Here is a 24,490-nt window from a genome sequence, read left to right on the forward strand (position 1 = left end):
CAAATGTGCTGGGAAGTGAACCTTTGGTTGACCTGATTGCAAGCGTAGGACTGGAGGCATTTCCCATTAAGGACGCACGGCAGCCAGAGCTGGCTTCTGAATTAGCTGCTGTGGCCAAACATGTTGCCTGATACCGTGTTGGGAGGATGAACATCCGTTGCTGCCGTGCCTGACTCTGCGTCTCCTCGCTCAAGGCAGTGAAGGTGGCTTTGCGGATATTAAGCACGCAAGCACTCTGCGTGCAGAGGCCTGGAGGAGATCTCTGGGGTTCATCTGGACACACATCTAAGACAGAGAGACAATAAAGCAGATGTGACTGAAACCTGTGAAACGGAGGCACTGGAAAATGAGGTCAGCCTCGGGGAAGAGCAGTTTCACTTACCCAGACTTGGTGTTTACAGAGGTGATGATAGACTGGAGAGGAAATGCAGCTTTTACAATGGAAACTGAGCAAAATTAGGGTGAAAAGGGTATGCTGCAAACCAAAGGGGCGTGAAGAACAGCAATGTCAATGCAAAAAAAAGGAAGTTGAACGTTGAATGCACCAGTCAAATTCTGTGGTGAAGGCTGAAAATAAGGCAGCAAACGGCTAAAAAGAAAAGCCAGGGGAAAAAAGATCAGTTAAGGTGAAATGCTCAAAGGTAATTTCTCCCAAGCGCACCAGCAGTGTACTAGTTAAAGACAAATGTGTGAAGAGCTCAAGAAAGTCAAACATGCAAAGTCTCCCCTCCGGGCCACAAGCCAAATGCAGAAGTTCAGGGTGAGCCAGTGCCATTCAAGCTGCTCCTGATGGGAGGCTGATAGTCCGGGCTGTGGGCCATGGGTAATGAGATCTCTCTTCCTGAACGGACTGGAGTTCACGGTCTGCAGTGTCTTCTCTGCGGTGAAAGGCTTGAGTTAAGATATAGAAACCTTGGGTGTGAGGCAGCATGACAGAGATGGCCCTTTGCATTCATGGTCAAAACTTTCCAAAATTGCTGTGGGCAAGATCAGATTAGACACCCAAATTCACTTACTAGCCTCTTAACACACACTGATGAGCAAGGCACGGCCTTTGTACAGTTCTTAGTAGAGGATTCCAAGGAGGCACAGTCCTTGCCTCAAGTGTTTTTCTTGGGCCAAGAGTACAGGCCATAGGGAGCATGCAATACAAGCAGTTTATATTTAGCTTTGGAAAGTCTACAACACAGCATTAGAAATCACAAAAGCATTTTCTTAGAAAAAGATTGTTACAGAAGGTGTTTAGGTCCCCAAGCCAACCCTCAAAATTTTGTTTGGCCAAAAATCTGTCTGGAATACAGTGGTAGTAGTACTAGCGAACCTAACTGCTATGTCCAGGAATATGAGTTCGGGAAAAATGCAGTCAAGGATCCAACTTAGACAGCAGGGGTCATTTTCCCTCTCTGTAGCCTGGACAGTTGGAGTGAAGGGCACATCCTCCTCTGCTTTCCCCTTGCAGCAAAGGAACTGACACTGCCTCTGCTTTGGTCTCTGATGGGACCTCGTGCAGGAACCAAGGGGATAATGAGAAGCAGGCAAGTGGGCCCGGGACTCCCAGAGTGCAGGGAGTGGGGAACAGGGCAGGGCCTGGCTAGTGCAGGGCCAGGCTAGCCAGCTCCTGACTGACCCCCTGCCTTCAATTCTGTTAGCATCAGGGATTGTTCTGCCATTCCACTACCTCCATTCTTTCATTCCTTCTTTCCTTCCTTCAAAGTTTGGGTGCCTGTTACCTGTCAGACACTGTGCTAGGCACTATGCAGGTCCTAAGACAAACAAAACACAGGCGTCACCCTCAGGAAAGGAACTTTCATTAAAATTTAAGCTCCAAATGAGAAAAACTCATTGCATCTCCAGGGCCTGGCATAGTGTCTGGCACATAGTAGCTACTCATTAAATATTTGTTGAATGAATGAAGGAGCTCAGAGTGACAGGTGTATGCACAGGGCAATATGAGATTGTGACTGTTCCTTCCTAGCATGGCCTGCAAGGCCCTCCCTCCTCTGACCTTGATCTTTACAGTCTAGTCATGCCAAACCCTGCCTTGGTTGTGCAGGCATTTCAGGGGATTTGCTGCCTCGGGACTTGGCTTATGGTGTTCTTTCTGCCCAGCATCCCTATCTTAGTCTTACCCTTTCCACCCTCTTCCCCACCCTTCATCTTTCCCTGACTAACTCCTATCTTAAAGTTATTAGTTTATTTTATAAATATTAGTTAAGCACCTACTACATGCAAGGAATTGTACTAGAAACTGGTGATGTGGTGACGAACAGAAAATCATGGCCTCAAATATGTCCTTGCCCTCATGGGGTGTTCTTTCTGTAGGAGAAGACAGATAATAAAAGTGACTCACTAATTGTCTGGTGATAACTTTGATTAATGCTATGAAGGAAAAGAACGGGTGCCATTAGCACATAAGGCAGAGGGAAACTTCCTAGTCCTGGAAGTCAAGCAATCCTTCTCTGGCGAAGAGGTGTTTTAAATGGAGGGAGGCGGAGGTAGAGGAGTGGGAGGGAAGAGCTTCTGAGGCAGGGAAATGCCCTGAGCAAGGGCCTTGTAGTGAAAGGGGCAGAGCGTGTTTGAGAACTGAAACAAGCCAAGATCTCGGTTGGGCTTCACCATCTCTGGGAAGCCTTCTTTTACGGTCCCCTGAGAATCTTTTAGGTGCTTCCTTGGAGTTGCCATGATTCTCTGTTCATAACTGCATCATCACCCTGCATTTCTCACATTGTAATATAATCTTATTGGACGAATCTGTTTGCCTGTCTAGACCATGAACTTTAAAAAGGCAATCATTTTAAAGTTCCAACACTCAGGGTAGTGCCTGGTATGTTGAAGGCGATTGGTAAATATTAGTCAAATGAAGCAATGAGTGAAAGAACTGAACCAAGCTTTTGATAACAGCAATGATCAAAACAGCAGTGAGCTCAAAATTAGACTCCCCAACAAGTACCTGAAGTAAAGTTAGTCCATTTATCCAGTTAAGCACAAAGTCACAACATTTGATAACCCACCAAACTGGTGAAGGACAGAGAACCTTTATGATATTGGAGGAACCTTCCTGCTCACTTGACAGAGTGGGTCCAGGGAGGGGTTCAGGGCCAAAGCAGGAGTTTCTTAAAACAACAGAAAAGCATTTCTGGTTGTTCCAACATATGGATGAATGTCCAGGCGGTATATTTTTAATTGCCAAGAGACCACTGGTTTCATAATCCAGTTATGTTCTCTAAAAGAAAATTTAAGGACCCGCCTAGGACTGCCAACTTTTTACTTGTGGAATAAGGTTGTTAAAAAAAATCAATCATGCTATTACCATGAATTCATTAAAAAAAAAAAACTCAAAAGGGAAGAAGCCTTTGAATCAGCACATTTAGCTTTAGGAAAAATCCACTATATTGTCTTTATTTTTATCATTTTGCTGGGACCCAGTGAAATTTTGTTTGAGGAACTTGCAGTGACAGTTGGGAGTGCTTTTAACTACCTGTAAGAGTGGTTGTCTCCAAGGAGGACACCATCGCTGACCAGAGTGGTCTGGGGAAGAAGCCATCTGTAGGAATGTAGCCTGGATTTTGAGGGACCAGCAGATGGGTAATCTGGGCTAGCAAACTGCCACTTGAAACAATTTTCTCCAGCAAGATGTCCATAAGCAATTCAATGATATACGATATACCCATTCTTAATAGGTTGTTACTTAAACTAAGCACTGCATTTTTAATTTATAAATACAAGGTCGGCCTGTATTTGTTAGCTGCTTATATTGTGTACTCATTTGGAAATGATACCTTGCCATCCTGGATAGAAATTTTTTCTCTCCAAGGTGATCAACCCCCATTCTCAGAAGGACGGTTCAACTCTCAGTGGACAGAAGTGAGGCCAGAGTAGTGAATGAGGGAAGTTTTGCCCTGTAATTTAGCCATAGAAACCCAGGCTCAGTTTATAAGTCAGTGGATGGAAGCCGCCTACATGAACCTTGAAACTTTTGCTTCTTGGAGGAGAAAAACATAAATTTCTCTTAAAATAGTTTGGGCAAGAGGAAAGGACAATCCCATTCCCAACATTCTTCATCTCTCTGGGTCACTCTGGGCCTTGATTTGAATAGCAAATATCTAAGCGGGTGAAATCTGATCTTCTTTAATTAAATTAGGTTGACACAAATGAGCAGCTGAGAAGAATAGCCCAAATGAGGATTGTCGAATACGACTACAAGCCTGAATTCGCATCTGCGATGGGAATAAACACTGCCCATCAAACAGGTACACACACAACTCCCTTCTTAATTTTATATTGTCAACTTTTAAAGTTCTATTCCCTCTTCATCTGGAGGCTGTATGCTATGGCACTTGACAACATCCTGTCGGTCTAACTTGTCCTCTGTGAAAGCCATAATCACCAGAACAGGAAAAGTTAAAGAAATTTCTGTCATCTTTCCTCAACACCCCCATCCCCACTCCTACCCCCTAAGGTACTGGTGGAGGATTTTGAATACATTGTCTCTTTTCACTGGCGTCCTCTTGCTCATGGGGTGAGGGCCGAGGGGCGGATGGCAGCGCAAACTGTATGAGAGGCAGCACTGGGCAGCATCGGGATAGAGAGGGGAGGTGGCAGGACAGGCAGGTCCAGGTCAGGGAAGTGCAGAGTGATGTTCATACTCGTCCAGGAATTCTAAAGAAAAAAGGACCATTCAGAGGGCAGGGCCCTCCTGCAGAAAAAGAAAGAAAATCCATCCGATGCCCTAGCCTCATGTTTATGTACAGGGATCTGAAGGTACTTAACCCCTTCCAACATTCGGCTCAGAATCTCAAGAAAGATTGGAGAAAACAACACTCCCACTTTTAATTCTCTAGTGGTCCTTGGCTCTAAATTCCTCCTTTGCTTTAAATGCCTCGTAGATCAAAGCAAATGCTGAGGGGGGATAAGCATCTATTTGCAGAGATATCCTGTGTCATTGTCAGTGTTCCCATTCTGAGGTAGGCCTGGGAGGATTTTCTCCAGAAAGGTCTTTTCCTGATGAAACCTGTTGGAGTGTTTGTGTCTAGGGATGATTGCCCAGGAGGTGCAAGAGATCCTGCCCAGAGCCGTGAGGGAGGTTGGCCATGTCACTTGTGAAAATGGAGAGATGCTGGAGAACTTCCTCATGGTGGATAAGGTAACCCTGAACAGATACCTACCCTAGAGCTCTAACCCCACGGGCGAACCCCCTTCTGTGGTATCACAATGCACGGAACATCCAACCGGGAAACGGGACAGTAGAAATAAATTCTTCACTGAGTTGTGGAGTAGGTAGGTATCAGTTATCCCACACTGGTCATAGGTACCAAAAAGAAGTCTCATAAGGGAAAAGGAAAAAGGACTATGCAACAGTAAGCACTGGAGTCCAGTGAGTCTTGTTGGAGGAACACTGGCCCTGGGATAGTCCACTTAGCAGAAGTGCCCTTCAAACAAGGACCAAACATCAGGAGAAATAGTGACAGCAAGTTCTGATTAGACTTTGTCTTGAAAAATGGAACTAAAACTTACGAAAGTGTCATTTCTCTCACATAATATCATTTAAGTTATAATTAAAACAATGTGCTCCCCTTAGAATGATTGAAGACTGAGTGAAGTGTTGAATTTTTTTTTTTTTTTGGAGCACAGTTTTTCAACAAAACTATATGTTTGACTTTCGCAGCACAGTCATAAAGTGGGTCATTTTTACAAAGATATTCATGAGCCTCATCGTTTTTCCTCAGGGGCCTGTCAGAATTCTTTGATATTCAAATCATTCTCTTTTGAAGGAATGTCACCATCCTTGTAGATTATTTCCTCTTCGCTTGTTAAGGAGTCTAAGCCTGCCATTTCCTCGCTTGCCGATGCTTTGGTTGTGATTTGAGTGGTTCTCCGAGATCATGTCTATTAATTCTGTGAAACTCTGCATCTTTTGCGAGGTTTGCAAATTCACTCTGCGGCTGATTTGCTTTACATCACATTATTATATTTGATGATGGAGGGAAGGCTGATAGGCATGGGGTTTTCAGGGCAGTAGGTAGAGATGTTTGAGTGGAGACTGATTCGTAATTTGTCAGTTCCTCGGGGCAGTGCTTCCCAAACTTCAAAGTGTACACGAATCAGTAGGGGAGTTATTAAAATGCAGATTCTGGTTAAGCAAGAATGGAGTGAGACCTGAGATCCTGAATTTCTAACCAGTCTCCAGGTGAAGCCAATTCTGCCAGTCCTGCTGGTCAGCAAGGCACACTTGGAGTAGCAACGTAGAGGGTATGTCTTCATGTTGGGCCCTTCCACAGTCTTCTACCTACAAGCTCTTGGACAACAAATACTTTGATAACAGCACTGGATGGCCTGCTCACTGGGCCGCAAGGGCCGAGTGGCGGAAGTCGAGTTACTTCCTCCTGTCTCCCAGGACCACGTCCTCCACAGAAGAAATTCTTTGGTCTCTCACACCGAGGCTATCACTTCACTTGAGAGGTGTTACCATCAGAAATTTATCTTTTTTTAACTAAAAAAATTGTTTTGGCCATGCCATGCAGCGGGTGGGATCTTAGTTCCCGGACCAGGGATTGAACCTGGGGCCCCGGCAGTGAGCACGCTGAGTCCTAACCACTGGACCATCAGGGAATTCCCCAGAAATTTATTTTTAAGAATAAAACACTAAAGTTTTTTTTGTAATTTGCTTAAAATATAAACTATTTTATATATACTAAAATATAAAATATATTCAGAGGTATTTGTAAAATAAAGTCACCCTCACTCTCTTGCATTTTCATAAGCTTCCTAGGTTGAGAGAAAAGAGCAGAGGCACAGCTGTCAGCCTCAGGGTACGGCCTTGGGAGTGTGTCACCAGGCTGCCAAGGTGGGGCTCTTGGCGTTTCATCTGGTAGCAGCTGTATCACTTCTGGGTGTGGCCCTTCCCTAGAACACTCAGGAAGGAGATTTCTATGTTTCCTGTGTAGGTAACGCCTGCCCGGGCCCTTAGGACTGTCACTGTTCAGCAAAATAATTAGTTCTCCCCTGGCCCAGTGTCTTCCCGTTCCCAGGTGAGTTGAAGGGAGACAGTCAAGATGATTAGCAACAGGAGTTCCGAGGGCCAACCCCTCACTTTCCCAGGGGAGGTTACACCCCAAGTTCATTCCTAGGGAGCCAAGTGCAGAGACCTGGGAAAGCGGGGGGTGGCATTCCCGTTCCAGGCAGCCAGGTTCATTCATCACCTGAGGAGCAGTCCATGCCAAGGGGGCACTGAGTTTATAAATAAGTAAAACTGACAGGAGTCCAGAATGGAAAAGGGGCGATTCTCTTAGTAACAGGATCTTGTAGTGATACAATCTATGGTGACGTCACTAAGGCCACACCTCCATACTCCGAAGGCCGGCTTTCTTCTTTGGCTCACTTCTGTGGATAGACTTCAATTGCTGGTTTAATCCTCAACTGTGGAATATCCCTCTTCTACGTTATAAGTACTTCCCAGAATACCCTTTATTCTCTCATTAAGAACGCAGGGTATGTGGCTCCTGTTGTCCCATGCTCTTTGTTCACTGATAAGAAGGATGTACAGATAACCTCTTGCTTTCCTGGACTCTTCCTTATTCATGTGGGCACCCTGGCAACCTTGATTGCCGCGCCCAGGGCTGTTGGTTTTCAAGACCTTCGCTAGGATTTCCCGGGCTTTGTGTGCTATAGTAACAGGTGGAGATCCAATTAAGATACAGTCTCTCCCTCTGCACTCCAGTTCTCTTCCCCCAGATGTCTCTTTTTTATAAGGAAATTCTCATTGAAGCTAAAATGCAAACTAGAACGTGGAAATGTTAAAATGTTGTGCTCCGTGACTGCTGTATCATTCCCACATGTACTTTGCAACGTGGTACCGAAATAGGAAAGAGAATGGCTGGATCTTTACAGACTGTCCATACAACCAGTGAACGCTGGAGATCAGCGATGTCAGCCAAAGTTGGTACAAGCCACTTTTCTTTCTCTTCTTAACAGGAGAGATGACCTTGCAAGATAAACTTCTCTTATACGGGGTGATTTACTGCTTCTCATAAATTTCTCATGGTTCGCGTGGCCCAGTGAAAGCTCAGCCATGGGAGGCAGAGTGAAAGGACTCGGGGCTGATACTGAGAGCAAGGGGGCCTTAGAGTGGACACCCTCGTCTCCTCCTGCATTCGACCACTGGGGCTCTGCTTTTTGGCGTGTTCATCTATCTCTACTTGGCAACTTTTAAAATTTGTTTCTGTGATTATTTGGGAACAGGTAATTACATTTCCTGAGCATTATTATTAGGTGTACTTGGTGTAAGAAAAATGCACACAATAAATGTAAGAACTGCCTTAAACAAATTCACAACCGAGTCTATGTAAAGATGAGGTTCATCTTATGGTTCACTAGCCTTGAATAATCCGTATGTGCGTGTTTTTAAGACTGCATGTCACAAGCCACTCTGCCATAACCTAGTATGTGGCTACTTTTTACTCATTGATTCTATTTTTCCTGCAATCATAATGTGGCAGGAATTGTCTATTTGAGTCATGAAAGGGTAAATAACACTTGGTTCCTGTCTTCAAGTAGCTGACAGTCTAAGCAGGATGATGTGACAGGTACACAAGAAATAATGCTCTAAGTTACAACGTGAGATGTAATAAATCTGTGGGATGCATAAAGTGCCACATCAGTTCAGAGGAAGGAGAGAGGCTATCTGGAGACTAGGCAAGTGTTCTCAGATGGAAAGGAAGGGGGGAGATTGAGAGACAAGGGAAGGAAGACACTGGTGGACCGTGGGGACTGAGGGTGTGGCTGGCGGCAGTGGGGAGAGCATCACAAGAGGCCTCCCAAGCCTTCCTTTTTCTCATCCACGGGGTCCAGTTAGACAGCAAGTCCTGCTGTTCTTACTTAGGTACTATCTCTTGTATATCATATTCCTTCTTTATTCTCTTTATTTTCTCCATTTTTATCCCTAGCTATTATAACAACCTCCTAACTGACCTGCTAGCTGCCAGTAGAATCATTTTCCTTAAAAACAAAACAAAACGGATCTCTGACCCTATAATCTCCCTTTCCCAGTTTTGGCTCTTCATTGGCTTATTATTATAACCCTCCACAATCTGGATGGAATCTTCTCTTTCTGACTCATTTCCTAACACTCATACCCCCCAACCCCCAAACACCTTCAGAATATGATGTATCTGCACACACAGGCACAGTCTTGTTCCTAGCTCCTCCCCCGCCAGCCTTTTTTCTGTTCCTCACACTCCAAGTTTGTTTCTGCCTCGAGCTGTTCTGTTGATTGTTCTCTGCCATGAAGACTCTCCCTTCAGATGATCTCATCATTTGGATTGCAAAGCAAGACCTTCCCTGACCACCTTGTCTAAAAGAGTCTCCATGGCACTCGATTTCACTCTGTAAGATCCAGGGCCACTGCGAGGGTGTAGAGTGCCTTTGCAGTAATGAGAAAAAGGAGCTCCCTCTGGCTGGCGCAGACCTCATCCTCCCCCTCAGCTGGGTCTCTGTGCAGGGGGATACACTGCAAACTTGCTCACAGCAGCCTGGAGACTTCTGTCCCTAACTGAAATGATCTTGTTTATTTGCCTACTTGTTTTTTGCCAGTCTCCCCGGGTAGTTGTATGAGAACAAAAAAATCTTCTATATTTTTCAAAACTGTACCTCCAATACTTTATATGAGGTGTTAACCCCAGGGCTTAGAGTACTGGAGGAATTCAACATATCTTGGTTGATTGAGTTAATGAATTCCGTGATGGCTGGATTGCTCCTGTCCTCACACTGCCTTAGGCCTCTGGATAGACAGCTTCTAGAGTATCCATCACATTGTGTTGTCATTCTCTGTTTGGTGTCTCCTCCACTGCACTGTGAGCTTCTTGAGGTCAGAGAATGTGCCTCGTCAACCCTGTGTTGTTTAGAACAGTATCTGATACCTCGTGGGTTCTCAATAAGACTTTATGTTAATGCATGAGTTTTTGAATCTCAGTGAAAGGAAGAGACGTGGTTCTATCAACATAAGGCAGTTTGAAGGAGAAGTGGTTTTCTAGGGGAAAAGATGGGTTCAGTTTCGAGTTTGAGATGTCAGCTTGAACATTCAGATGAAAACATCCAGAGGTGACTGGGAGTGTGGAACATGAGAGAGAAGTTGGGGTCAAGGGGGAGCTACAGGCAGGGGTGAAGATATTAATTCATAAGGAAAAGGTCATGGACGCAGGTCACAGATGGGAAGCCTGTGGCCCAGTCTGGCCTGCAGACATCTTTCCCTCACGGTGTTTTAAAATTTTTCAAATGTGTTGCTTACCTTTAAAAATTAGGAGATCTTCACACAAATTTTGGATTTCCCGTTCCCTTGAAATATCAGATCTGGTGACATGGTGCTGAGGAGCGACTCCCCCAGAGGGGCTTGGGCAGCCTCACATCTCTGCTTCCTGTTACCTGCCTGGCCCTGCAGGCGCTCAAGTTCATATAGGATGAGAAACAAAGAGGGCTAAAGACAGCAGAACACTTCCAGGAGGGTCTATAGGAGAAGGAGAGGCCCTGGGAAGGCTGAAGGATTGGGTGAAGGTAGGAGGAGAACATGGGGCAAACACAGTGTCAAAAAGCCAAGTGGGCAGAGAGGATCAATAAGGAAATGGGGAGGAGATGGAGGAGATGGGAGGAAAATGAACCTTACCAAGATCTCTTTGATTTTGATGATTAAAAATTCCCTAATAGTATATGGCACACCAGTTTAAGAGCATGAATTTCAGCATCAGATAAAAGTTTGTCCAGAACTTGGCTCAGCCAGTTTGGGGGATTATAAGGTCATCTTTAAAGCTATTCAAAACAAATTATTTTATTCTTTACAGTTCTGCAGTAAACTAACTTTAGTATGGTGAGTTGAAATTCTACCTTAATCACTTTTTCCCCCAATGAAACAGTTGCTTTCATAAATGAATTTTTTTAATGCAAATCTTCTTAGGACCACAACTTTTAGGTCCACAACATAGTATAACTGATAAATGGTTAATCATTAATAAATTTTTTTCAGGTGCTGCTCAAAGATACCACCACTTTGGGTGTCTCTGAAATGACTTATTTTTTTTTATAGAGTGACAAATACTATTTTTCATTTTTAAATATAGAAAAACTGAGTTATAAAAAATTATATTCATTTAAGTTCATATAGCCAGCCCAGAATCTAAATGGGTTTTTTTTAAAGGTCCTACTCAGCGGTTAGTTTAAAAGTCCCTTCTTTTCTCATCAAGAGAGGAAATAAAATTCATTCATTAGTTGCAGTGATGTTCCCCACAGGAGGTTAGTATTCCCCGTTGCACTCACTGATTGATTTGACTCCAAGCCGGAGGATTAGAGTTAATATGCTATTAAAACCAACCCTGGATATTTTAACAACTGATCACCTGTTTGTAGATCATCTTCTTTCCCAGGAACTTCTTACACTGGCAGCAGGGAGAAAATTCTCTTGTTTCTAAATTTTAGAGAGAAATATGCCACTTATTGTTTTCTTGGGAAATTTCTTTTTGTAGTTATGTCTTCTTAAAAAGTAATTGCTATTTATTTTTTTCCATGCATTTAAACAAGGTGGGTTGATGGATGGACAGATGGAGAGACGTGTGATAAAGGAAATAGAACACTATGCTAATTGTGGAATTTACGTCTGGGGGTATATGGGCATTTACTCTACAATTTTTTAAAAACTTTTCTGTATGCTTGGAAATTTTAGTAATAAAATGTTGGGAAAAGAATCATTGTTCCAGACATCTAAAACTGCAATTTAAATATTGTGTCAGAAGGTGGTGGCAATGCTTTGGAAATCAGATAGCCCCGTTTATTCAGGCCTTCACTGATTTAGTACCTGGAATTTCACATTTTATTTACCAAAGTGGAATTTACTTCTGGGGGTATATGGGCATTTACTCTAGAGTTTTTTAAAAACTTTTCTGTATGCTTGGAAATTTTAGTAATAAAATGTTGGGAAAAGAATCATTGTTCCAGACATCTAAAACTGCAATTTAAATATTGTGTCAGAAGGTGGTGGCAATGCTTTGGAAATCAGATAGCCCCGTTTATTCAGGCCTTCACTGATTTAGTACCTGGAATTTCACATTTTATTTACCAAAGTGGAATTTAGTTAAAATGGCTGAACTTATGCCAAAGTCTTCAAAGAGACTATTTTTTTAGTAATTTCTTATAAAGTCTTTAAGGATACTTCAGTCCCTTTCTGATGATGCTGACTTTTCTTCATCTGTGAAATGTGGCCACTAGGTCAGAACTGCTTCCTCCCTGTAGGTATAGTTTAGTTCCCTCGGGCTTCATCCATTAAGTTCCCAGTCTACTGAGCTCCGTCTCAGATATTCAGAGTCCGTCACTGCCTTCAAGCTACTCAAACTGAGTAAGAGCACTGAGAGTAAGTAAAGAAACTTTGAACTAGAGTGGTAGCTCTCAAGATGTGAAATCCCTTTCATTTTTTTTTTTTTCTCCAGTAGATTTTCCTCTTTCATCTTTATTATTGGAACTTTAGAGTGGAGGTACTACCCTCTTCTTTGTACTGCTCTTTTTCTTTATTACATTTTTTCTTCTCTGCATTCCCATTTCCTCTTCCATCCAGCTCCCCACAACAATGGCAGCCACGCTAATGTGTTTCATATATATCCTTGGATAGTCAGGCTTTCTGGAACATTATTAGTGTTGTTTTTGAATCTGTTTTAAATTTCTTTGAATTATATACATCTGCTCAGAGTCTGATACGTGGAATTCCTTGGCATATGTCCTTACATTCTCCTCCTCGAGTGATGGCCTCTTCCAGCTCTGCTGACTACAACTTTGCAGTGATGAACGTTCTCACACAGGCCTCCTTGTGAATCTGTGGGAGGTTTTCTCTGGCACGCATACTGGAGGTGGGGTATAGGATACACACAGCCTTAATTCTATGAAATGCTGTCAGATTGTTGGTCAGCTCCAGCTCACAGCAGCACATGAGGCTGACTGCTTCTCTGTATCCTCATCAACATCTGACATTATCAGACTTTCTAAATTTTTCAATTCTAATTGGGGTAAAGTGGTATCTTACTGTTTTAATTTGTCTTTCTCTGATGAGTAACAAAGTTGTGCATCTCTTTCTTATGTTAGCTATTTAGATTTCTCCTTATATGAATTGTTTGGCCCAGTTTTCCATTGGGTTACCTGTCTTTTTCAGGATGAGAATATACTTTTCCACTTGATGCTGTTATTTTATTTTTTCCCAGTGCTCTCAAAGATAAAATAGACCAAATCTATACCAATGGCTTAAGATAGTAACAATTATTTTCTATTTCAATGGTTTCCTTCCTGGTGCTAATTACAACTTAAAACTATATCATATACTTCTGGTTTACTTGCTCTTGGCCAATCTCCCCACTAGGAAACATGCTCTATGAGGGCAGAGATCCTGTCTACCTTATCTAATTGTTTTCTCCCTGTACTTAAGACAGTGGTTAGCACATCATAGGTGCTTGATAAAGAACTATTGATTCTGTTCATTAACTGAATATTGAGCTACATGTGCCAGGTACTGAGTTGGCCCTGAGGAGTCATAAGACACTGCCCTCAAAAGGAGCTCACTGGTCACCCAGAAAGAGAAGAAATCAAAGAATTACAATAAACGGTGCCACGTGTTAGTTCAACTGGAAACTTGCCTCAAAGGACTCAAGCCCTTCCACAGAAAATTACATTTAAACTGAGATAACAAAAATTAAGCAAGAATTCTAAAGCAAACAAAGGGCAACAATTAAAACACATAATTTGAAACAGTTTTATGAACTTGTACTCTCCCCATTTAAGACAGAGGTCAAAATACAACATCCAGGGAAATGAGCCCAGGAGTTGTCGTCTTTGCAAGAGAACTCTGCATGGGAGGGAAAGCTCACCTCCAGGGATCTGTGGGAAGTTCAGCTGAAGTCTGAGCTCCTATACCATCTCAGCAGCCTGCTTTTCTGGTTTGAGGATTCTAGTTTTTTTTAAATCCATGTCAAGGCCTGGTGAGCTGTCCACAAATAAACTCTTGGACAAAGATCTAAAGCTGAGTTTATCCAAAGCCTAAACAATTGCCAGGCACACCCATTGGCTAAAAGACAGATTTTCTCCCTTTGACAATCACTTTCATAATACTCAATTACAGGCTGTTTTAGTCCCATGATTTTATCATAAAAACATCAGTCCATGCAACATCAGATGCCACAAGGAGAGATTTTCAAGTCTGTGACTCTCACTGGAAAAGAAAGAAGAGCCTATTTCAACTTCTCAAAGCATTCTTTGCTCTCAGGCTTTGTTACCCTTACTCAGTGTTTTTGGACAGAGGACAAGCTGTAGTTCCCAAAGAGAGGAGAAATCAAGTCCCCTGCCTGGCCGCCCCCCAGCGTTGGGGCTCATTTATCGTCAGTCCTGCAAGGGACCCAGGAGCTTGCAAACTGCCTTCTACAGAGTCTAAGTGTTTCCTAGGGGATGAAAGGGAACTGAAGGGACGGTCATCTGTTTCCATCAGTGGAGGCCATGTGGCAGGTTACAAGAGAGTCACTAGCCCATCGCACTGAGGATGCTGAGCACTAGTGTTTCTTTCCTTAATTCACCTGAATTTCCTAACGTGGAAAGGGAATTTGGAATACAGATTTTGCTTTTCTGAGGAAAACCTCAGGTAAAAAAATAAACTGGACATTTGGCCAGTCTGTTCAATTTCACCAGAGAGCAAGGTTATGAGTGCCTCAGGGCATGCATCACCCCTGTGAGAATATTCACTCATTTAATCTTCAAGTCTGTCCTGTGTTACTGCCCTGTGCCGGAGAATCCGCTGTGGACGAGAGGCAGGCCGTGTCTCCAGGGGTTTATAACACTGGTAAACATGACACCAAGTGAAAGGGAGGTGGGCGGAGAGGGAGGACAGCTGGTTTAGGCAGAGGGAGCGGCCAGAGACGAGGGGATACATGATCCATGTTCTGTGACCGGCAGAAGGTTCAATATGATTAGAGCACAGCGTGTGAAGGGGGCTATGTGAAAGGAGAGGCTTCAACAGAGACACACTCTAAGCTAAATAATGTCTCTGATTTCACAAACACCTCCCTGTTGTCTTCCTGTGCGCTTATACTTGCCAAACTGCCCTACGTGTCCTTTCAAAAAACATGCTCACGCTGTCCATAGGTCCCCTCACCCCAAAGCAAGTCTTTTAAACAGTGGGTGAAAATTCTCATGTGATTTGGAGCAGTTGCCACTGCCCCCAAACCCAATCTCATGAGCAATTTTTGGTGGCAAGCTGGTTTAATCATTTTTACATCACAATTATAAAGCTACATTTTAGTTGAGGTAGTGGATCCCATTTGAAGTGGTTAATAATAACTGGATGAGTTGATTAATTAAATTAGATTCAATTATAAAATAGTTCTTAACCAACAGTGGGTGTCAGATGCGGAAGCTTTTCAAAATGCCCCAGTCTTATGCCCTTCTCTGTCCTAACGAATACGAACCTCTATCTGCGAGTTGGACACTTAGAAAAAGTTCCTCAGACATCTAGGTGCACATTCGTGGTTAAAAGAACCCATGGAGACCTTACCACTTGCACTGAAAAGGTTATTTTCAGAAAACTCTAGATTATGTTTTTGAACGTATTTGTACTGACTTTACTGTGATGATAGAGGACAAGAAATCAGAAGTCTTTTAATAAGAAGCAATCCCAATTACATGTCCTAGAAATTAATTTTTTTGGTAACCTCCGATTGGATCCATAAAGTCAGGGCCATCATTACTATCAGGAAGGTAGTAGTAAATTCCCTCTCCACCTCTATTTCCTCTTAGATAGGAAAACACATGAATTATCTTCTTGCCCGTTGAATCTACCTGGAAGATGTATGGTGTTGGCATATTTGAGTTGCAGAAATCAGAGCTGGCTTTTCATCATTATTGACACATAACTGGACAATTGCAGCCATCGCTTATATGCCATTAGCAGCATTAAAAGTCCTGTGGGGAGACATGGCAGAAAGAACTGACTGTGGTTTAGAGGGGACATTAATATCATTCTCCACTGTCTGCTTTGGTTTGAGCTAAATCACAAATTACTGTATCAAGCAAACATTTTTTAAAAAGAAGGAGGAAAAAAGGAAGCCAGTTGCCAAGAAAAATTAAAAATATTATTAGGTATGGTAGTGCCAGTGAGGATGGAGAGAAGTAGGTAGATTCAGGAAATTTAGGATGTTGAACTGACAGCACTGTGTGATGGATTTCCTGTGGGGAAGGAGTCAGAGATGATGGCTGGGAACTTGTGCTGGACTGCTGGGTGGACATCGACCAACCATGTGACCAACTCTAAATATTACAGTTATAATTCTACTATAAGGCTTTCTACTAAACACAGTAAATAGTCATGTGACATTTACTATGGTTTAGAACCATAGAAAGTCATTCTTATCTTCACGATTTCTGCCTTATTTTTATAAAACAAATTTAGAAGTAAAGGAAAATCTATACCAGAATTAGAAAATTTAGAACAGCTTTTGTCAAGAGATTTTTTTTCGCTTTGTTTTTGTTTTGTGATTTATTTATTTTTTAACATTTTTTTTAAAATTTATTTATTTATTCATTTATTTAATTTTTGGTTGCATTGGGTCTTTGCTGCTGCACGCGGGCTTCCCCCAGCTGCAGTGAGCGGGGGCCACTCCCCGCCGCGGGGCGCAGGCCTCTCATTGCGGCGGCCTCTCCCGTTGCGGAGCACGGGCTCTAGGCGCGCAGGCTTCAGTAGTTGCGGCACACAGGCTTCAGCAGTTGTGGCTCACGGGCTCCAGAGCGCAGGCTCAGCAGTTGTGGCGCACGGGCCCAGCCGCTCCGCGGCATGTGGGATCTTCCCGGACCAGGGCTCGAACCCGTGTCCCCTGCATTGGCAGGCGGACTCCCAACCACTGCGCCACCAGGGAAGCCCCTATTTTTTAACATTTTTAATGAAAAATTTCAAACATATACAAAATGAGAGAGAATAGTAATGAAACATTTATACATTTCACTCAGATTCCACAGTTATCAATTCACGTCCAATCTTGTTTTATTTAAATAAACTATCCTCCCATACAGCTGAATTTTTCTAGCTTTGTTGAGATAAAATTGACATACAGCACAGGGTAAGTTTAAGGTGTACAACATGATGATTTGATAAACTTACATATTGCAAAATGAGTACCACAATAAGGTTAGCTGACATACACATCACCTCATATAATTACATTTTGTGTGTGTGTGGTGAGAACATTTAAGATTTACTTTCTTACCAACTTTCAAGTATATAATATAGTATTGTTAATTATAGTCAAAATGCTGCACTTTAGATCCCCAGAATTTATTCATCCTAAACCGAGTTTGTACATTTTGACCAACATTTCCTCATTTCCCCCACTATCTCAGCCTTCGGCAACCACCAATCTATTCTCTGTTTCCACATATAAGTGATATTATACAGTACTTATATTTCTGTGTCTCACTTATTTCACTTAGTATGACACCTTCAAGGTCCATCCATGTTGTCACAAATGGCAGAATGTTCTTCTTTATCATAGCTGAATAATACATACACACACACACACACACACACACACACACACACACACTTTCTTTATCCATCCATCCACTGATGGACACTTAGGTTGTTTCCATATCTTGGTTATTGTGAATAATGCTGTAATGAACATGGGGGTGCAGATATTTCTTTGAGATAGTGATATCATTTCCTTTGGACATATACCCAGATATGGGATTGCTCGATCATATTAATATGGTAGTTCTATTTTTAATTTTTGTATAACTTCCAAGCTGTTTGCCATGGTGCCTATGCCAATTTACATTCCCACCAACAGAAGGATTCCCTTTTTTCCAGATCCTTGTTATCTCTTGTCTTTTTGATAACAGCCATCCTAACAGGTGTGAGGTGATATCTCATTGTGGTTTTTATTTGCACTTCCCTGATGATTAGTAATGTTGAGTGTCTTTTCTTGTACATGTTGCCCATTTGTATGTCTTCTTTGGAAAAATATTTATTCAGGTTTTCTGCCCATTTTTAAATTGGAATATTTGTTTGTTTGTTTATTGCTATTGAGTTGTATGCATTCCTTATATATTTTGAATGTTAAACCCTTATCAGATATATGGCTTGCAAGTATTTTCTCCCATTCAGTAGGCTGGCTTTTAATTTTGTTGGTTATTTCTTTTGCTACACAGAAGTTTTGGTTTGATGTAGTCCCACTTTTGTTTGTTTGCTTTTGTGGATTGTACTTTTGGTCTTGTCCAAAATATGGTTGCCAAGACAGGAGATTTTTCCCTATGTTTTCTTCTAGGAGTTTTACAATTTTAGGTTTTACATTTAAGTCTTTAACACATTTTGAGTTAATTTTTGTAAGTGGTGTAAGATAGAGGTCCAATTTCTTACTTTTGCATGTAAATATCAGATTTTCCCAACATCATTTATTGAGGAAAATATCTTTTCCCCATTGAGTATTCTTGACTTCCTTGTCAAATATTAATTGACCGTATGTGTGTGTTTATTTCTGGACTCTCAGTTTTGTTCCATTGGTCTATGTATCTATTTTTATGCCAGTACCATACTGTTTTGATTATGATAGCTTTGTACTATAGTTTGAAATCAGGAAGTGTGATGCCTCCAGCCTTGTTCTTTCTCAGAATTGCTTTGAATATTTGGGATCTTTTGTGGTTCTGTACCAATTTTATGATTAGTTTTTCTATTTCTGTGAAAAATGCCATTGGAATTTTGACAGGGATTGCATTGGCTCTATAGATGGCTTTGAGTAGGATGGACATGCTAACAATGTTAATTCTTCCAATCCAAGAGCACAGGATATTTTTCCATTTATTTGTGTCTTCATCATTTCTTTCATAAATGTCTAATAATTTTCAGTGTACAGATGTTTCACCTCATTGGTTAAATTTATCCCTAAGTATTTTCATTGTTTTTAATGCTATTGTAAATGGGATTCTTTCTTTTTCAAATTGTTCATTATTAGTGTATGGAAACATAGCTTATTTCTGTAAGTTGATTTTTCATCCTACAACTTTACTGAATTCACTTATTAGTTATATTTTTTTGATGGAGTCTTTAGGATTTTCTGTTTCCAAGATCATATCATCTTCAACAGAAACAGTCTTACTTTTTCCTTCCCAAATTGGATGCCTTTTATTTCTTTTTATTGTCTAGTTGCTCTGTCTAGGACTTCCAGTACTGTGCTGAACAGAAACAGGGAGAGTGGGCATGTCTTGTCTTGTTCTTGACCTTAGAGGAAAAGCTTTCAGCTTTTCATCATTAAGTGTACATGTTAGCTGTGGTCTTGTCATATATGGCTTCTATTATGTTGAGGTATATTTTATCTATACTTAATTTGTTGAGAGTTTTCATCATGAAAGGATGTTGAATTTTGTCAAAATCTTTTTCTCCATCTATTGAAATGACCATATAATTTTTATCCTTCATTTTGTTAGTGGAGTGTATCACATTGATTGATTTGCATATATTGAACCATTCTTGTATCCCAGGAATAAATCCTTCTTGATCATGACATATGATTCTTTTAATGTATTGCTGAATTCAGTTTGCTAATATTTTGTTGAAGACTTTTGCATGTATGTTCATCAGAGATATTGACCTGTAAATTGTCTCTTCTTGTAGTGTTCTTATCTTGCCTTGGTATCAGGGTAATGATGGCCTTTTAAAATGAGTTTGTAGTGGATAGAGTTTCCATTTTTTGGAGGAGTTTGTATTAATTCTTCTTTAAATGCTCATCTTATTGTTTTCTAGCTGTTTTGTAGTTCATTTGTTCTTTTCTTCCTTCTTTGCTGTCTTCGTTTGTGAATCAGTGATTTTCTGTAGTGGTATACTTTGATTCTCTTCTCTTTACCTTTTGTGTATCTACTGTAGGTTTTGCTTTGTGATTACCATGAGGCTTACATAAAACATTTTATAGATTTAACAGTCTATTTTAGGCCAATAACAATTTAACTTTGATCACATACAAAACTCTTCCCTTTTACTCCCCCCCCCCCATGTTTTATGCTTTTGGTGTCATAATTTACCTCTTTTTATGTGTGTACCATTAACAGATTATTGAAGCTATAGTTATTTTTAATACTTTTGTCCTTTAACCTCTATGCTAGAGTTACGTGATTTATACACCATTATATAACGGTATTAGAGTATTCTTAAACTGACTATATACTTACCTTTACCAGTGTGTTTTACACCAGTATGTATGCCTTTAAACTCTATGAACTAAGCCTTAAATCTATAACGTTCAGCTTTTGAATCCTTTCTGAGTGGTTGCTTTACAGTGTTTGAAACCCAGAAAACTTTGGTTTGCATGATGAGAATCTCAAAGACACACAGCCCTGAGTTTGATCCCCAGCCACAAAACAGTCTATTTTGGCCTTGAGCTCATCACTTTACAACAGTGGACCAGCCTCTATGAGCCCCAAAGAGTGCCATGACATTCTAAACTTGTAAACAGAGGGGGGTGGGGAAGAGGAGTGGTCATGGGATTGGGGTGTGAGTTGATGAGAGCTTTCCAGGATTTTTGTATGGCTAAGAGACAGACACACATGTTCCCAAGACAACTGACGTGTGTGGGTGGGGGAAGGGGTGTCTGGATCCCTGTGGTTTTGGTTGATCTCTCCTTTCTTGCTCTTTCTGACATGTCAGTAACTTTCTTTGAATAGGAAGAATTAAGTGCTGTTGTTTTAAATTTTGTTTAAGCTAAAATATAAATTGCATGTAATAGCTTATGGGATATTAAGACAGAAATCAACACCTCAAGAATCATCCTCTCATTTATAAATGAAGAAACTGAAGCTCAGAGAAGTTGTTATATTTTACCCAGGATCTCACATCTAGCAGGTGGCAGAACTCAGAGAAAAGCCCAGGTCTTCTTTCCTCCCTCCTTCACTTGAGCAATTTGATGCATATTTTACCAGGGAGAACTGGAGTCATTCCTTATGATTTAGTGATGCAAACACAAATCAACATTCAGAAGCCTGTTCTGACTTTCTTTACATGAGTTTTAAATAGAGCATAATAGCCACTGAAAATAAATCTTTGGATTCGAAACTTGACAGTGCCCTTCAGCTCTGTTCTCTCTCTTGGAATACAAGGACATATTTCCATTTTATTGCAAATTGAACATAAGCAGTTTTACTACATAGCCAGAAGTTTGGCAAGACCACTTTAAATTTCAAGCCCCCAGATTTATCTTGAATGAACTTGAGGCTGGGTGTGTGTGTGTGTGTGTGTGTATGTAGCCGTTTTCAATAGAGTTTTCCAACTGTCTTTGGATGGGCTGTGGACAGTTGTCTAGTGGTCTCAAACTGTATGTGCTCTGAATTATTTTCATCTTTAGGACCAGATCTTCATGGAAAATGTGGGTGCAGTGAAGCAGCTTTGCAAACTAACCAACAACCTTGAAGAAAGAATAGAAGAGTTAGAAATATGGAACAGAAACCTGGCCAGGCTAAAGCGGCTCAGTAGTTGGAAGTCCTCCGCCAGTGAAGTGAGCTCAATCAGGTACAGAAATTTGGAGAAAGGAGAGAATGGGGTCTTTCCATAACTAGATCAATCTGAATGGTTTGTTCTACCAAGCAGCAACCATTACTATCTTTTAATTAAGTCCCTATTCTTCTTTCAGAATGTTTTGGAACACAGTTGTTTTATGTGGTAATTTTATTTTTTCTGTTGCTGCTTTTAAACTAAAACAAAATATAATGCATCTGTTTAAGAGCAGTGATTATAGGAAGTGCTACATTTTAACAAAAGGGTGGCCTTTCCTTTAAGGAGGAAAGTTGGCCATTTCTAAATTTAGAAAACCATGTTTGGTCCTCAGGGAAAAAACTTTTATTCTATTTTTTTTATTACTTAAGCAGGTACATGCACATTTTCTGGGATATATTTTGAGAAAAAGGGAAATGTAACTTTTAATGCATTTATTTATACTTACTAAGTTTCTTGTACACAAAAAGAACTCTCAATTGCCTTGACTTTTCCTTTTTTAAATTACCACTGAATAAAAAAAAAAAAAGCATACTGCTGTGTTAGTGACAGCCTGGGCCTTTGTCATGTAACTCTTAGAGAGGCATTTGAATCAAAACTAATTTTCTCTTTCTCTTTTTAAAGCAAATTTAGCAGAGCTCTTAGTGCATCTTCTCCAAAAAGGACCATTCCCAAAAAAACCGGCAAGGTAAATAGACTTAAATTTATAATGAACAGAGATGATATTTTCTATTCAAATAGTCTTTAGAAAAATTGATCAGGAATTTTTTTCTTCATTTATTTGTTGATGGGTTCCCTAGGCATCCTTATGCACTTCAGGCATTTAAATATTATCCTTTTAATAGATATTAACTGGTTTTTCAAAGAGAAGTTTAGAGATATGAGTATAGAACATGTTCATTTCAGAAATATTGTTCTGCCACTTTTTGTGTACATAGTCCCCATCAGGTGAAATTCATCAGCAGATGACCCTGGGCTGCAAGATCTGTGTGGATGCCTTGACTCGATTCAGGCCCTTATCTTTGTCTCCAGAAGATCTCAAAGGGATGTCAGTTAATCTTCAAATCCCTCTTTTCCCTTTGATATTTAGTACTATATATGCAAATGGAGACTAGGTATTCACTTGCTTGCAAAGGTTAAAATGTGACAGCTTTATTAATGAATAGAGCATTTCATCAAATAGGATAACATTTACATTAAAGGTGAAGGTTAATCATTTGTTAACTTAAAGGACACCCTCTCCATTGCAGAGAAGTGTCGGTGAGGGAGAAGCTGCAATACTCTCTTCCTAGCTGCCATTCATAGATAGCTGTGAACCTCAGCTCGCTCCCTCAGATCCACTAGTTTTCCAAAGGTGGCCTTTCCCAGAGGAAGATATTTATGACCTTAATCTATATCCTGTTAAGGGCTGACCTGATGTTTGGACCATTGTCCCAATTTACTCTCTACTCCTCATGTTGTACGTCACTGAACTATTCTAAGAGGGTTTAGAAAGTTTAATATTCTACTAAAAACTACTAAAATGTTATGCTGTGGACAAGTTTCTTGGTATACCAATAGGCATAAATACATGGATAAATGTTTATGTAGAAGTGTTTGGGGGCAAGTTTACTTAATTGCATTAGGAAACAGAGATAATAATAACATCTACCTTACAAAGAGTATTGATAGGATTAAATGAGCGAAAGCCCTTAGCACAATGCCCAGCACATAGCAGGTTGCTCAATAAACACAAAATACTAAAAATATTGTGTAGGGAAGGTGCTCTTTGTACTAACCAGTTTGCAAGGGGATAGAGGGAATTGTATCTACATCCATGGAGGCCCTGATTGGTACAATTTGGTTCCTGTGCAACCTCTGTAGTGCCCATCTTGCACACACAGAATCTTTTTATTTTGCAGTTTTCTCAGAATATTAACTAGAACATATGGTCCATGAGAACAGGCTCTGTGTCAGCCTTCCTCACTCTGTGTCCCCAGGGACAGACACAGAGCAGGTACTCAAGAAATATTTGTCAAATGAATGAATGAATGGATAGCCCAGTCTCAAACTATTCCCTGAAGGCTCACAATCTAAATTTAAAGCATTAAGAGATTCAGTGTCTTGGGTGTATGGGTGGTGGGGGAGTTGGGGCACAGTTATGCCCCTGTGCATGCAAAAGTGAGTAAGATGTGGCCCCTTCTAAAGAACTTTAAGGTAGCCAGGGAAGATCAGAAGAGAATACAAAGAACAGTTGTACCCGGATGTGATAAATATTGCAGAGGCTCAGAGCACCGTGGGAGTATCATAGGACCCAGGCCTTCAAGGGGGCGTAAGCTTTGGCTAGAAAGTGACAGGTGCTGCTGGAGAGGTTTCAGATGGAATGGCACAAGCCAAGGTCTGGGAGCTGGCACCAGCTTCCTTGAAGGACTAGGTGGGAGTTTGTTAGGGAGGAGAGTAGAAGTTAAGGCTGAAAATATAAGTTAGGCTCAGTTTCTGGATCACCAGTTAAGGAGTTCATTTGGCAGCCATGAAGACTTTTTGAATAATAACAATAATATCTAAGTAGTATAGTGTATCCTTTCTTTACAGGCAGAAAAGGGAGGCAGCATGGCATTGGGGTTAAGAGCATAGATTCTGGAACCAAGTGTTTTTTGGTTCAAACCCTGGCTCTGTGACTTACTAGCAGTGTGATCTTGAGTGAGGAACTTAGCCTTCCTGGGACTCATGTTTCCCCATCTCTAAAAGAGGGATGATAACAGTACTTGCCTTATAGAGTAGTTGAGGATTACTGTGAGGTTAAATAAATTAGTATACATAACGCACTCAGAAGAGTGTGTGGCACATAAGTGCTATATAAGTGTCTACCGCTATTTAGTATTTTCAAACCCACTATTTCAGTGGTTCTCATACTTTGGCATATATCAGAGTCTTCCAGGGAGCTTGATAAAATACAAGTAATGGTGGTGTTTTGCTCTC

The 24,490-nt window shown here is 41.0% G+C and overlaps 1 protein-coding gene across 3 annotated transcripts in view; it reads left to right on the forward strand.

The window, feature by feature from the left end:
• MYRFL (myelin regulatory factor like) overlaps positions 1 to 24,490 on the forward strand; it is a 116,530-nt gene that overhangs the window by 73,170 nt on the left and 18,870 nt on the right. For all 3 annotated transcript variants that reach the window (XM_059936483.1, XM_059936484.1, XM_059936485.1), the window contains 4 exons: positions 4,142 to 4,250; positions 5,034 to 5,143; positions 21,387 to 21,550; positions 22,157 to 22,220. In XM_059936483.1, coding sequence (XP_059792466.1) covers positions 4,142 to 4,250; positions 5,034 to 5,143; positions 21,387 to 21,550; positions 22,157 to 22,220 — 447 coding nt within the window. The remainder of the gene's footprint in view (positions 1 to 4,141; positions 4,251 to 5,033; positions 5,144 to 21,386; positions 21,551 to 22,156; positions 22,221 to 24,490) is intronic.

This window comes from Balaenoptera ricei, chromosome 10 (assembly GCF_028023285.1).
Source record: "Balaenoptera ricei isolate mBalRic1 chromosome 10, mBalRic1.hap2, whole genome shotgun sequence".
In the NCBI taxonomy this organism is placed as follows: domain Eukaryota; kingdom Metazoa; phylum Chordata; class Mammalia; order Artiodactyla; family Balaenopteridae; genus Balaenoptera; species Balaenoptera ricei.